The sequence below is a fragment of the Lissotriton vulgaris genome, chromosome 4_1, assembly GCF_964263255.1.
Source record: "Lissotriton vulgaris chromosome 4_1, aLisVul1.2, whole genome shotgun sequence".
NCBI classification, from domain to species: domain Eukaryota; kingdom Metazoa; phylum Chordata; class Amphibia; order Caudata; family Salamandridae; genus Lissotriton; species Lissotriton vulgaris.
Window position 1 is genome coordinate 2,060,748,384 of NC_141691.1, and position 16,600 is coordinate 2,060,764,983.

Consider the following 16,600-nt stretch of genomic DNA (forward strand, 5'->3'; position numbering starts at 1 on the left):
GTGGTTCTCGTGGTCCAGGAGATCCTGACCACAAGCTTGCATTCTTCTTGGGTTTAATCTCAAACCCCGCACCCACGCAAGCAGCTACCCTCAGTCTGTGTCCCAGGGGTGAGCGCTCCGTGCAGGCGCAGTTGCCTTCTGATGGTGCCAATCTTCTTCCAGCACATGTCACTTCTTCGTTCCCTACTACCAATGGTATCCAACACTTCTTCAGTTCCTCAGGTGCTTCTTGGTGTTAGACCGCGCAGTGGAACTGGAAGCTTGTTGAGTTCCAAGACACTCTGGGCCTCAGTTGTTCACTAGGGAGATATTTCCGGTACCTCAGCCCTCACCTGTAGTACAGCGAAAATGACCTTGTCTTGTATTACAGGGCGGGTTTAAAGTTGTCTGGTATCCTTTGCACCCCCCTCTTCTTCTGAGCTGTCTCTTTCCAATGCAAGGACATCTCCAGTGTGTCTCCCTAGTAATCAATCCGGTCACCCCTTCGAAGCAGGGTCAAGGTCCCCCGTCCTGGCAGACTCGTTGAATCTTCCCCATGCAAGGGGGTTTGGCGGTAGCTACTCTGGTAGAACTATGGTGTTCTCATGAATCTCCCAGTCGTTGCTTCTGTGTTGCCCCTGGTTTCTTGTCAAGAAAGCTCCTCACAGGAAGTTTTCCAAATTGCGGAGACATTGAGCGTTCCTGCAGCTTAGTTCTGAGACTGGTTCTGAGAAGTTTCACCATTTTCCAGACAGATTTTAACAAACATAGTCTTTGTCCTAAAGCCCATGTGATCAATCCAAATCTGTTAGAAAGAGTTTAGCCGCAGTGGAAGTGGATAGTATGGTTTTATGAGGAGAAATATGAGGACTCAATGATGACCACAATACATCGATATCCTCCTGCAGGCGGTGATGTAAGGATAAAAGCAGATGACCTCCTGTGTCGTGATCCAGGAGGGACAGGCTTCGCTATAATGCTCCTTGAGTGCAAAGTTCATCAAGCCAGAAAATACTGCCTGACATCCTTATTTACGTTTGGCCACCAGGAGGATCTCAGTACTAACAAGAGCGGCTGTGGGTCCTCCTTGGCAGGCTGTGGCAGTGTCATTGCACACTAACAAAACCTCTTCTGAAGTTCCTTGGGAGGAAGGATTAGAGGCTGTTGGTGAAAATATATATTGGACTGTCAATGATTCCGTTAAGTCTTTAAGAACCTTAGGATTTAACTGAGAATGAGTGAGACGCACTTGCACAAATGTTTGTAGAGCACCAGGTATTTGATGAGTTGACTGATTGCTTGAGCAAAGGTGATTGGATATCATAGTGACAGCGCGTCAGTAAGTGTGTTCTTTGACCAAGGGACAGAACTAACAAAGAAAACGTAATGAGCAAAGCAGTGGGTTCTGTTCTCACACTGTAAATTACGGAGGCTCTCTATGTTTCTGTGATGGGTCTGAATCTCAAATGGTCTTGTATTCGGATTTTACGGTGTCTGCATTATGTGTGGATGAGTTTCATTGCTAGACGTTTATGAGCCTTTGCAGTTCCGCTCTCAGTCTTTAAGTAGGTGAGAAAGGTAGAAGATCGGGTCTTCAGGTCCGGCCTAATACTATTATTGTAAATCAATTATCATTAGTCTAATCACTTCTATTATCTTCCTTAAACGTATCATTATCATCATATTCAAGGGATCCATAATCAGATTTCTTATTTTAATCATCACTGAAGTGGACTCTCTCTAGTGGGTTCAGGATATAAAGTAATAAAAGGACGAGGCCGCCCTCCTGCTGGCGATACTTAAGGCAGGAGGACCCCAGAACTATTTCCAGCACCCCCCCCGTCCTCCCCAAAATATGCTTTTCGTCCAAGACTAGATGCTCCATCCATCAAAGGTAAAACAGTCATTCATTTGATGTAGGTCCTTTGCACTTCCACAAGTATAATCAATCAGTTCCAGTGCACCCGGTGTGAGGGAGGGTTGGGTGGGCAGTGGGCAGCTCAGGGGGTGCTTTGGGGATGGACTGTACGCAGCTCAGACCTGGTCTGTGTGGGTGAGCAGCGAACACCTCAGCGAGCAGATTGACTGAGGAACTGAGGGCCTGAGCAGTGCACAGTGGGGGGTGTATGGGTGACCATCACAGAGCTCAGCGGGGGAGGTGTTGTGGGTGAATAGTACAGATCTAAGCGGGGAGTTGTGTGTGGGCAATGAGCAACTCTATGCAGCAGGTGCTGTGTGGGCAATGCGCAGCCTAGAGAGGGTCTGTATGGGTAGGGTGTGTACTGCTCATTGTGAATGTAGGTGTGCAGTGCACACATCAGGGGAAGGCTGCACCCATGGGCAGCGCCCAGCTCAGTGGAGGGATAAGTGGGTTGGTAGTACACACCTTAGTGGGGGGTCTGTGTGCTTGGGTATTATACAGCTCAGTAGAGGGCCATGGGGTCTGTGCTGGTGGACAGTTCACCGCTCAGTTTGGAGGTGGGTGGACAGTGCACAGCCCAGTGAGGGGCTGTGTTGGTGGGAGTGTAGAACTAAGAGAGCAGAAGGGAAGGCAGCAAGATTGTGCAGCTGCAAAAACACAGTTCTCGTGGTTTGCTTTAGCTTCGCACCGCCTACATCCCTAAATATGGCACCAGCCCTAGTTTTGTTGATTTCTCTCAGAACGCCTTGCGACCCCCCCCAGCCTGGACTCTACATATGACGGTGCTCATTGAAATCTTCCCAGAATCTAACCATCCTTTCTTTGATCCTGACAGAACAAGGTGAGAGCTGAGAAGCAGAAAATTGAGTCTGAGATTGAAAAGCTGCGCCAGCTCCTGAGGGATGAAGAGCAGACGCTGCACCAGAGACTGGAGGAGATGGAGAAGAGGATTACTGCTGTAGAAAATGCAAATATCTCCAAACTGTCCAATCAAATCACTTCTCTTAATGCTCTGATAACAGATCTGGAAAAGAAATGTGAGGGACCAGCGTTGGACCTCCTGAAGGTGAGACACCGCTTGGTAAAAACAAGACAGTGCAGAAGAGCTACTTTCATACGGTGTGTGAGGCGTTGAATGTTAGTGGAGAACATGTATGATCAACAGACAGGGTTTATTTACATTGACCTCCTGTATTCTGACAACCCAACAAAATATACAGACAAGTTTAATGGCAAATCCTTCTGCATCGACAGCCAACGCAATGTACAGACTGATTCAGTACTGAGGAACCTACTTGTATACTGACGGCCCAACACAGTATAGAGAACAGCTGTACTACGTCAAACAATCCCATTTAGAATATCACACTGTGCTGTGTCACATGATCCCATTCAGAATATCACACTGCGCTGTGTCGCGTGACCTCATTCAGAATGTGGTTATGGATTATTGCTTAAAATCTCCTATGGAGGTCAACATTGAACACCCTTAAAACAGTGCAAAATATAAATACATTTAAATGTTATTCTAAAATATCATGATAACACATTTGATAAATTACTAATAATGCTATTATCGATGGAATGTTTAAATAAATAGAGTGAGCACTGGTTACGTTCATTGACTGGTTGAGACTCTACATATAATTTACTACAGTGTGTGCAGTCTTTGTCAATCCCGCTAGCACCGTCCCACCTCCCCTTATTTACATTTACAGACAAACCTTGTGTGCGCAGATGAAGAAAGAAGGTTCTCGTAGAACAGTCACATTGTGAAATATGGCTGCATACTTTGGTTTCATGCTTTTTAATCAGGGTCCGTGCTGTTTATCCAAACTGTAATTAGGCTCCGGTTCCCGAGGTCTTAAATGTATTTATTTATATTATTTATAGAGCTCACTGTGACCAGACTGGTAGCCTGGACTGTAGCAGCAATTGCATACGCAGATAGAAAAAAGAACCAAGACAGTGCAGTGTTACAGACAACCATTATTTAGGAAACAGCCAGGTCTTCAAGGCTTTCCTGAATTTCCACAAATCTGTCAAGGCCTCAATTAAGACGGTCTCCTATTCCAACTCTAGGCGGCCGTCACTGGGAAGGCGCTACCCCCTTGTCGAACCAAGGGAACTTGTGTTCCTTAATACGATTAGCGGTTGCAGACCGTAGCGCCCTACCCAGAGGATATCTCTTCAATCTACGCTGCAGCGATATAGGGCCCTTATTCTAGGGAGACCAGCTGGCATGGGTGTAAATTCAGGATGGTGAGAGTAAAAATTCAGGGCAAAGGGTCAAAATTCAGGGCACAAATTCAGGACAGAGGGTTAAAATTCAGGACAAATATTGGAGACAAAGGGCAAGTTTCACAAACACTACAAATTAGGTTGTGCAATAGTATGTAAGTAAATAGACAACAAACATAAGTACAAGTCAAAATAAGTTTATACTAGGTTAAAAAAGTAGGACAGCACTCCAAGCAAAATTTGACCACGGGAGAGGAGTTGGCCTAACTGCTAGGGTGGTCGACCTCGAATCTGGGGAATTGGGTTCGAGTCTTGGCAATGACGCTGAACATCCTGTGATTCTGGGCAAATCACTTAATCTCCCCGTGCCTAACAAAAATGAATGTGTGTCCTCATGTAACATAACTGATGCTATGTAAAGCGTTCTGATACCCGATTCGGGTCAAGTTTGCGCTATATAAAACTCTGTAAAAAAAAAAAAGTAACAGGATTTTTACTCCAGTAATATTAGTTTTAGTGCTAGTGTTTGAAATGATACTTTTTCTCTGAACTAGCACACTTCAGACGTTCTTTGTTTTTAAGAGCTATGTGGTAGAAGTCTTAAAGGCTCTGTCTAACCAGACCCAGTGTTAGGTTGAAAACACACATGCATTAGAGTAAAATGTATTAGGGTAAAATATATAAAAGGTGCACTTACAATAGGCATGACATACCCTATAAGCCTGTAGTAGATAATAGGGTAGGGGGATTAAACCTACCTATAAGTCCCTAGTATATAATAGGGCGCTGTAGTTTAGAGGCCAGCAGGCCTTTCTGTACTTGCATGTGTGCACTGCTGAGTGCCTGAGGCCTTTTTAAAAGCAGCCCTTTGCTTACAGCTTACATCCTCTGTTTTCACATGTCCTTTACCAGTACCACTGCAACAAGATTGTCAACTACTCCACTTTTCTATTCTGTTTTAACTGCAAAGTTTGGGATTTTTGCGAACACCAATCCACATGGTAAAGCTATAAGCAAAAATGTGTCGCTAGCAGAAATTAGTCAAAAGACACAGCCTGACATTAGTCCTCTGAACACATAGCAGTTGTGACAAGATGAAAACAAAATGAAGGGTCTGTGTCCTTGGTTCCTGCTGACGATGACAACACTATTCCCATGGGGGACAAATCTCTCTCTAAAGCTTTGTGCTGGAGCCTCATTCCTTAACAAGCCACAGAGAGGTTTACACAAACCCTACCCACTCAGGCCTGTGCTAGCAGAGCGAGCTATCCAATGTAGTATCTGGATCGTACATAAACAAAAAGACAGGGTGAATTTGCTACTGTGATCTGCACATCAGTGTTGTATTTGTCCCATGGTATTCATTTGTCCAGTCATACAGAGATACTCAATTTGGGAGTGCCCAACTGATAGGATGCTTATTCACCCTTAAGCACTTTCCGTCACGATACTCTACCCACAGCGAGTGTAGTAGAATTTCATGAACCATAAATAGAGACAATTTAACCAGTGCACATCCCTACTCGTACTATTATCCAATTGTTTTTCAATCCAATCAGTTCAGTACTTCAATTCTTTTCCAGTCCACACAAGTATTCAGATAGTACAGAGTCCATTGGTTCTCAAAGTTCTTATTTATTGATTATTTTCTTGCCACATCGTCACAGCCGACGCGCGTTTCGCCCTCCACGGGCTTTTTCAAGGCTGCAAAATTAGTATACAAATACATACAATCAGTAAAACTCATATCTTCCAAGCCACCTTTACACATCCATACTTAACCAAAACTCCAACCCTTATTCCCCTCCATTTCAATTTGGAGCTGCTGTCATATGTCAATAGCGTTTTTCAAGTCTGGAATTCAGATTATAAATAGCTGCACAGTTGCTTAATAAGTCTAGCATGCTTGATGTAATTTAGCAAGTTGAATACATACAATTTTTGTGGCCATCTTCCTTCACATGGTTACGCTATGCTAGCCTTAGTCATGCATTTCAAAGTTATCCATACAACACCTGTCTCTCAAGATGACCACCACTTATGCCTCAGTGTCTTTTGTTCGAGCGCATATCTCAGTGCCCATATTTGCCACAATTCTGTCTCTATTTCAATGTTGTTGCTATTCCAATTATACCAATAGAAACTAAATGCAAGTGCAAGGCTACCTAAGCTTAATGAATTCCACTTACCACAGAAAAATAGTATGGTGAGTGGCGTATTTTCATATAACTCAATAAAAACCGTAAAAATCCTTTGTCATTGGTCCTGTAAAACCAAACAGTACCGGTATTTAGAAAAGATTTCATACATTCGTATGTTGCATCTCACTACTTAATTATTCAGAAACAGTTCCCAAGTCGACCGGCTTACCTTAAAAGCCTATGATAATGAAAGGGAAAATTGTTCCTTTGGATTCTTGTACTTCTCTATTCATTTGTCACTCAGTGGTCTGTAATTTAATAAAGGACTGCAGGAGCCATGATAAGTTCCATCTGAAATAATAAACCAATCCCATTTCAGTTGTTTGTGAGGGAAAGAAATTCCAGATGCTGTTTACAAATCTATTGTGTTTCCAAATGTATACTTCATTGTATTGTCCCCAGTTTGCCACTAGGCTCACCGCCTTTCCAAATACCGGTCCAAAACTACTAAAAAACCGCCCATGCTACTACGTGTTACTCCTCTAGTAGAAATGTGGCACACCAAATTAATTTTATCCGTCGCCACTTCAGCCAGAAATGTGTCCCAATCATCTATTTAGGCTGCCCATCGCAGTACATATATTTCACTAGAGCCGTCTCACATTCCATAAAAATATATAAAATAGCAAGCACCTGTCATATTTAAGTCGACATGTATGCACACCCCTCGTCCGGTTGTCTCTTTCTTTAATTAGTTTAAAACCGGAAAACGACACGCAAAACCGGGTGCATCTGTACATCGCCCCTTCAAGATTTGTTAGTACCCGGTCTCTATAATGCGTCAAAGAATCTTTGACTCAATCGTATTTAAGCTGTCCATTTCTATTCCCGGACCCATTTTTTAAAACTTACCGCCATAGCGAAACCGGTCGCGTCTCAGCAAGGCGTCTCTCTTCCGCGTTCGTCTAGCAGGAAGTAACTACGTATTGAAAATATCCGGCCGGCTTAGTCCTTTCTCTTTGACTGATGTAAAGGGCGGGCCAGGAGGACGTAGTTACTTCCTGCTAGACGAACGCGGTTGAGAGACGCCTTGCTGAGACGCGACCGGTTTCGCTATGGCGGTAAGTTTTAAAAAATGGCAATTAAAAACAATATGGCAACGGCAAGAATGCTGCTGTCAGTTTGGGGCTGTGTTGAAGGGGGGAGCGACTGAGCTACTTTTATTTATAAAAAAACATACTGATATCTCAATGCTTGGGTAGATTTGAAATAGTTCAAAAGTACTGTTTACCTTTCATAACACTTGCCACCCACCAAAAACCACCCCACAAACATCCACCTTTCAGGCTCCTTTAACCTCCCATCTACTGCTCAGTGCAGCCCCATATTGACATCAAGTCCACAATAAGAAATATTGTGTGAAGCTAAGCAATGAAGTTTGAAGGGAAATCACGGCGGTGAAGGTGAGGTCTACAGACAGCAGGAAGCAAAGACATCCTTAGATATAAGTAGGTAAAGATCAGCACAAGAGGCGGTACTACGCAAAGGAAGAGCATGCTCTCTGGCAATAAGTCTTTGAGATCCAAAAATGCAACTTTCTGAAAGTTTAGCAATCCAAAAATGACCCCCGCTTGTTTTACACCTCAGCACAGAACAGGATATGTATGTTGGGTGTAAGGCTAATAAATGAAGGTATTCAGGACGCAGCGGTAAAGCTTGGTTGAAAGTGGCATCTTCATATGTAATGCGCTGTATCATTTAATACCGGTTATGGTGCAATTATGGCTTTTATCCAATACAATAAAGCCCTATTTAAAACGCATATCATTTACGTGATTATGTTTATTGTGTCCTCGAATATCCATTGGCACGGAGACTGAGAGTGAGGCATAGTGTGAAGAGCGATCACGGCGGTTCAAACTATGCCCTGGCAGGATGCCAGCTTTCAGTTATAGAGCAAGCACTGCACTGGCGCTGATAACCTTTAGTTTGTCTCAACAGATTGGTTTTGGTGGAGGGAGGAGAGGAGACACAAAAAATATTTATTAGCACCAAAATTAGTGACCTGCTGATGAATTATAATATTGAGAACACACATCGCTACCCTGGGCTGAACTTTAGATGTAAACACATTTAGAATTTGTATCAGCCTGCCTCTTTCAGTGACCTCACCAAATAGGGAATGCAAGTTGTGAAATTGATGATAAGTTCAAAGGTGTTGTTAGGGGCTCCCAAAATTTGTTTGTCCCATGACCCCCCAAATCCTTACGATGTGACATGGAATTGCACATGAAATGAAATAGTACAACATGACATATCAAAATAAAAATCATCTCAACTGAACGTAAATTAACTCAACCAAAAAATTAATTAAACAACACCAAACACAATGTGCAACGTGTCAACTCAACCAAAAATAGCTCCACATACTCAGCCTAAAGTAATGCAACTCAGCACTCTAGTAAGCACAATGTAATAAGTTTAACATATCTTTTTTTTTTGTCCTCATTTTCCGCCATGGTTTCCAGTGTAAAAACCAAAATAAATTGACATGCTGACACAGTATAAAACTGGAGGGGGATGGTGTGTAGAAATCCGTCAACACACAGCAATGTCAATAACTCTAAGGCCTACACTAAAGAAACCAAAAAACAGGCAGAGAGATGTTCCCATCATACCCAGGATCTTAACCAGAGTACGGCAATCCAGAAAAAGACAAACCACAGCAGCCTAATCATTGGACCAGGGAAAAAAAAAACCCGGTCTACCTATTGGTCCCAGTTCAACAGATACCAAAAAGCTCTTTTATTATGGTTCCCTGCCCTAACCAGATCCAGTTTTGATACTTGTAAGACTGAAGCTTGCCAATCCGCCAGGGTAGGTGGTGTTGGATCTTTCCACCTTTTACAGATTTCCCTCCTGGTCAATAGGATGGAATAAAAAAAGAAGGTTTTTAGCAGGGCTCCAGGCCCCGTCTGTAACTCTGTAGATGACAAGAGGAGATCAATCCGGAATTGGAAGCCCACCGACGAGGTAAGTAGATTGCTTAAGGAATCCCAGAACAGAGTTAAAAAGTGACATTCAAAAAACAAGGAACATCCGATGCAGCCACCAGGCCGCATCTGGCACATGCCACCGGGGCTCCTTGATAGTCTTTGTGGGGAAGAGCAAGCTCTGTGTAAAGTAAAGAGGTGAATTCCTACGTAGCCAGGCCAGCTTAACAATGTCCCATAATTCCTTACAAGAAGTAAGCCACAGATCTTGCACGTTGTGACCAACCAAAGTAGGAGCCCACAACAGGTCTGGCAGTTGAAATTCACCATCAAGTTCTTCCAGGATCAGGTTGTACCATAGGGAGATCTCTTTTTTGGCCGGGGGTTTATCTATCAGTAAAGACTCCAGATTTGACCCCCCTCCCAGTGGATATCTACTACTACGAGAAGGCTGTGAGGTGAAAGAGTGGGCCCAGCTGGCAACCTGTATATATTTAAATCTTGAAAAATCAGACCCAATTAAATTTCTTAAGACTTTCCACGGAAGTAGACACCCCTCCACAAACAGCTCCCCCCAAACCGCCAAACCTGCATCCTTTAGAGGAACAGCCAGACTGTCTCCCAACCACACAGGGCTCCCTGGTCACCCCCACAAAGGTGACCTACTAGAAAAGTACCCCAATTTTATTGCATGCCTCAGATTAGCCCAGGTTCTTGCCATGCCCTGTAACACCTTCAGTTTGACCTTCTTGAAGAACTTAGGATCTCCAAATTTAAACAAGAAACCTGACTGGGCTATACCTTCACCTTTAAGCAGAGCTGACAACAGGCTGCAAATACCAAAATCAGTAGGCATCTTTAAAAGCATTCGAACATGGGAAAGCTGGAACGCCCATGCGTAGATTTGCAGATCTGGTGCTGCCAGTCCCCCTTTCTCCCTGCGTCGCCTAAGTTTTTTCCATGCGAACCTTGGGATATGTTTATCCCAAATAAAAGAAGTGATTTCTCCCTGCAATTTTGAAAAAAGTGCTGGATAAAAATAAAGAGGGATGGTATTGAAAAGAAAAGACATTTTTGGCAAGATATTCATCTTAATAAGATTGACTCTTCCCCACATAGATAATGGGAGATGTGTCCATGATCGCATGAGTTTGCGACAGTCTTTTGCAACGGCTGCAAAATTAGTTGATACGATTTTATTTATGTCTTTGAGTATATTAAGTCCTAGGTAACGCAAGCTAGAACATGGGTGTATATTTAAATTGCCAAAATCATCATTCCAAACCATCACCTCCGTTTTGGAGGCGTTAACCTCATACCCTGAGATTACCCCAAATTCTAAGGCTAGATCAATAGCTGTTGGAAAAGCGGTCTGTATATCTGAGGTAAATATCAGAATATCGTCAGCGTACAGGGCCACCTTTCTTTCCCATCCCCTATATACAAAAGATTTGATGCTACTTTCTTCCCTCAAAACCTGCGCAAAAGGTTCTTTGTATAAATCAAATAGGAGAGGGGAAAGAGGGCAGCCCTGCCGCGTCCCCCTTGTGATGGAAAAAGGGTCTGAAAGTTCTCCATTCACCAAGACCGAAGCTCTGGGGTTTTGATAAAGAAGACTGACTGCTCGACAGAATCGATCTCCGATGTTAAAGTTGGCCAAGGCCCCCGACAGGTATAACCAATTTACCCTGTTGAAGGCCTTGGTTGCTTCAAGCGTCACAACAGACAAAGGAAGAGAGTCTGTTGTTGCCATGTCAATGGCCCCTATCAGATCATAAGTCGATTCATGTAATTGACGGCCCTTGACAAAACCCCTTTGGTCGTGGTGGAGGATATCCTGTGCCACAAGGCCCAATCTTCGTGCTAAAACAGTAGCAAAGATTTTATAATCCACGTTCAGAATGGAGATTGGCCTATATGACCCACAACAAGAGGCTAGCTTTCCTGATTTTAGAATTAGGGTTATGGATGCACTATCCCAGGATACAGGGGGTGGCAAACCATCCTGCAAGATTTGATTAAACAGTACTGTCAGGAAGGAGCTATTTCTTGTTCCTAAGCCCTATATATTTCAGCTGGCAGGCCATCAGGTCCTGCGGCCTAAGCCTTCTTTCTATTTTGGATAGCCACCCTAACCTCCTTTTCAGTGATAACGCTATCCAAAAAAGTTTGCTGCTCAGAGGATAGCGAGGGAAGAGAGATCTCACTTAACCAGCCCTCAATATTCTCTGGTTTGACCTTCTTGTCTTCGTGATAGATGGCTTGAAAAAATTCCCTAAAAGTGTTCCTGATATCCTTATCAGAAGAAAGTACAACATTATTAGTGGTAATGTAGGTAATGTTATTGCGGACCTGATCCGTTTTTGCCTTCCAGGCCAATAATTTCCCCGCTCCCTCACCATACTCGAAGTGAGCCATTTTACTCACTTCCCATTTTTTGAGGATTCTCTGATTTAAAACTGAGCTCAGCTGACCCTTTAGGAAAAGAAGCCTATTATGTAATGCTATTAAAACACTATCAGAGGAAGTGATACTCAGGTCTATTTCGGCTTGGGTTTTAAGTATCTCAGCCTCAATAGAGACTATTTATTCTCTGTATTGTTTCCTCCGGTATGAGACTTTATTTGTGATAATACGTCTCAAGAAGGCCTTAAAAGAGTCCCATACCATTACAGGGGCAGCCAAACCTAAATTATTGTGCATGAAGTTCTGGGCTTCTAACAATAAAAAGAGATATCGTCTGGTGACGAGAGTAGTGAATGGTCAAAAGACCAAACTCTAAGAGAGGCTTTAGGAAAACCAATAAGTTCCATAGACACTGCAGAATGGTCTGATAAGTTGGACGGGAGATAGTGAACAGTCCAAACAGAATCTAAAAGAACATGACTAATTAGAATGAAATCTATTCTAGACTGATGATGATATTTGTTGTTCCTAAAGGGAACACCCTGCAACAACCCCGACCTCATTCTCCAAATGTCTATGTATCCATATTGTTTCATGCTGTTAAGCAAAAAAGCCCTAGTCTTATAGTGGACTTGAGACCTACTACTAGGAGTCTTATCCAAAGAAGGATCCAACACTATATTGAAGTCCCCCGCCAAGATGGTAGGTTCAGGGAAGGAAAATAAGTGTGAAAAAATAGACTCCAACACCGAAGGGTCATCTTGATTGGGCCCGTAAAAACCCAAGATTGGTATTTGCGCCCCCGCAATAATCACCATGGTAATAACCCACCTACCACCAGGGTATACCAAGTGAGAAACCAACCTTGCTTTCAGAGGTCTTTTAAAAATAATAGTCACTCCTCTAATGTTCATAGCTTGCGATAGCATCTCGATTTCAGTCATATGTGTCTCCTGGAGTATAATGACCTGCGCATCTGAATCCCGTAAATATTGCAAGATCTTATCAGCTGTAGGTCTAGTGCGGAGGCCATTAACATTCCAGGAGAGAATTTTCAGACTACCCATAAGAGTCAAGAACAACCATCAAAATGCCACACCTAAACAGGAAATCAGCACAGACCGACAATAACTGCATCATTACCTTTCTAGACATATCTTTTCTAATAAACCTCCAAGAAACCAGGCAACAAAATGAGGAATTTTTCAGATTTTTCCCTAACCCCAACCCCCCCTTATCCCAGTGCCCTAAACTACCCCGCCCATCCCCCCGGGAAACCCTTGATCTATCTAGCCGGAACACGTCCAGAAGATAGCACCCCCCACCCGGACTCCCATTGAAATCCTATACATCAAGATCTAAGAAGGAAATAATGCTGGGAAGACTCCTGTATAGCTTCCCCCTCCTTTTGAAAATTTTTCTTGTATGCATTATAAAGGTTTATTATTTAATATTTACTGTCTTCCCTTATTTCCTGTTTTATTTTATTTTATTCGAAAAAGAGTTTTCCGCACTTTTTTCCATTTTTTTTCCATTTTTTTTTTCCTTTCATCTTTGCTTTCCTCTTCTTTCCCTTTCCCCTTTTTATATATATTTTTTTCCTTTTTTTTCCTTTCATTTCTAAATCAAGCCCTTAAACATTAAAATGTTCTGACCTATCTAATTAAGAAGGGATAGAAGGGATAGAAACAGAGACAGATATTTACGGCTATTTAAAGCTATTTAAAGCTTGACCCAAGTGGACAAAAACACCACGATAAAGATAATATTCTATACCCTGCTTTTACCCCGTGGGCCTCTTCTCATTTCCTAGCCCCAATAGTAACTCATCTGCCACCTGTACCGATCTGATATTGTGCATCTTATTATTATACATTACTTTCAGAGCGGCAGGGAACGTGAGTTGTGATGTTGCACCTAATTTTCTAAATGCATCCAGCCGCCTTCCGAACTCCCATTGTTTTTCAAGGGTAACCCTGAACAGGTCCGATCTAATCTGAAAGTTAAAGTCCTTCCCTGCCAAGGATTTCTGCTTTAAGGCTAGGTTAAGAATGGACTCCTTGAGGGTATATGTATGAAAATTTACGAAAGTCTTTCTAGGTTTTACCCTTTGCAGATTCCTTCTAAAAGGGTCCCTGTAAATACGTTGTACATCGATGGCCAACTCCTCTTCTGAGTGAGCCAAATTCAGGGATTCCTTCAAGAGCATAATTACATATTTTTTGATGTCGGTAGCCTCACTCCCCCCCTGAACATTAAGGATACGTAGGTTGCTACGTCTGGCGTTGGTTTCCAGCGTCTCCATCCTCTCAGACAAGTCCAGATCTTCTCTTTTAAGTTTAATAATATCCTCTTTAGCCTGATCTAAATGTAGGGAGAGACCAGCTACCGTTTCCTCCAGTGCCGATGTCCTAGCAGTGAGACCATCAATCTTATTGTCGAGAGATTCACAAAAATCCCTAATCTCCTTCTGGTTTACTGAAGATGCGTCAAAGCCTTGTTTAATGTCAGCTGACAATGAAGCAAACATATGATGTAAGGAAGCGGCCATCCCCTCCATGTTGTTATCTACTATCACATTGCAAGGAACTATAGGCATGTGAAAACTAGCTCCTTGTAAGGTTACTTGTAAGTGAGATATAAGTTTGGAGTGATTTCTTCAGATGGTCTGGCACATAGATATGTGGTGGCATCTTTAGAGGTTTTTTGGTATGACACTATTTATGGTTTGATTTTTCTGAATCCACTTGGGTGGTTTTTGTTGTCTTTCTGTGTGAAGCACAAACAATACGTTTATATGCAGGGATTATTAAGTGTAAGTTTATGTTTTTTATATTAGATGTATATATATGCAACTTCATCGTACTGTTGTTGGTCCTGTGGATCTGTTAGTCCAACGGGGGACCGAAACGGCGACGCCCAGCACCGTTTTGCTTATTTTTCTATTCTTGCGATTATGTATTTGATGAAATGTTATGATTGATTTTCATCTGATATGGTATTTCAGTTGTCCATAATTCTAGCAGAAGGTGTTTTTACACTACTGTAAATAAGTTTACAATTTTCAGTATTGTGTTTGTTGCCAAATATCAAAAAATACATGAAAAAGAAGAATATGTGAAAAAAATAAATATGATGTTTTGATATATTGGGGTATATGTATATGTTTATATACTCTTCTCCTGCAGGTTAATTACTGATCACGTATGTGCATAATTTTGAATGATAAGCAAGTTGAAATAGTTCCTCGAGGGACAATTGGATTCTGTTATTGATTATACCCAGTCCCTGGGGGATGATTTGGTGGCTCTTTGTGATTTAGTCTCTGTACCATGGCCCATCTAAAGCCAAACTGTTTCTCCTCAAACAAGAAGTAAGACTCTAAGAAGGACCTTAAGATCTTACTAACATGACACCCCAGAATTTTCACCAGGAAGGGAAGGAGAGAAATTGGCCTATAATTACTCAAAACCGCTGGGTTTGGTGATGGCTTTTTCGGCAGAGGCAGAACCACAGCCTTCTTCCAGCTGAGTGGTACTCGTCTTTTAGTGATTGATTACAGAGTAATGTTAGGGGTGGCACCAATTCATCTCTCCATTTTTTCCAGTGTTTAGGTGGAAGAGGGTCTAATGGGATTTTAGACACTGTGGACAAAGCGATTGTTAACAAGATTCCCTCTGTAATTGGCTTAAAGAATTCAATCCTCCAATGGTTGGTCTCACCACTCCAGAGTCTCGACATTTCCAAAGCATCCCCATTAGACAAAGAAGCTAGAGTCATGGTGGTACTATCACTGGAAGGTGCAGCTTCCACCTCAGAAGAATTACCAATGACCTCTAAGATCTTGCGGACTCTCTTTTCAAAGAAGACACAAGATCATCACAAGGCTGCTGCGTAGGAATAATATCATGTTTTAAGCCCTGCGGAATAGATAAGCCCCGGAAGATCTCAAAGGCCTTCGTTGTGCTATTTGCGGCAGCTAAAATAGAATCCATGTAAAAGCTGCTTCTGCTGTGTGTATCTCCTATTTATACCTATTTAATGTTGTTTGCCTTCTTCCATGTAAGACTGGTGCCATTTCAGTTCTAATTGTCTGCATTCTAGTTTTGTTGCTTTTAATAACTTATCATACCATGGAGAAGATAGATGTTTACAGGGTTTCAACTTAATAAGGAGGACTATTTTGTCCAAGGTCGCTGTAATCTCTTAATTAAACTTTCTGCAATTAGTTTCAATTCAATCATTGTGATTATGACTGCTAGAAAAAAACAAAGACTTGCCCACCAGAATACTTTGCGAGATTATTCCAAGCCCTCCCCTAAAGATTTCCTAACCTGAATTATGTCAGTTCATTCATTTCATAATTTGTTCTTCAAACTGAAACAATTCAGAGCAAAGTCCAATTTTTTACATAGAACATAATTTAATGACTGAGGCTGCTCCAGTTCAAGTGTCACCAATTCTCAACAGAGTATTACAAGCCTCCTGTTTCCAACAAAAACACCCTGGTTTAGGAGACAGTGGTGCACTTTCCTGAGTATGGGTTATACCCAGTACTATTTCTGCAGCTTGAATGGATAGACGTTTTCTAACAGAAACAATAGACTTAAAGGTCTTATCCTGTGCTTTATCCAAAATACTTGTTTAATTACAGGTGTACATTTAATTCCATATAAGAGCATTAGAAGTATGTTGGCGTGGTATACTTTGAGAATGGACACTAGTTGTTTCTCTGGTGTATCAACAATTATTTCTAGTGATGCAGGAGTTTTAGCAGGTATGCCGCCTGATCTCAGGAACAAGAAGCTATAATACACGAAGCATTCAGAATATATCAGTCTGTACTCCATCTGCCCTCACACAGAATTTAAAAGTTCTGCTGTCTTGAGGGCCCATTTGGGATATCATGAACTGATCTG

The 16,600-nt window shown here is 42.2% G+C and overlaps 1 protein-coding gene across 1 annotated transcript in view; it reads left to right on the plus strand.

The window, feature by feature from the left end:
- LOC147724972 (E3 ubiquitin-protein ligase TRIM39-like) overlaps positions 1–16,600 on the plus strand; it is a 345,331-nt gene that overhangs the window by 312,374 nt on the left and 16,357 nt on the right. The window contains exon 3 of the mRNA XM_086966462.1: positions 2,736–2,966. Coding sequence (XP_086822588.1) covers positions 2,736–2,966 — 231 coding nt within the window. The remainder of the gene's footprint in view (positions 1–2,735; positions 2,967–16,600) is intronic.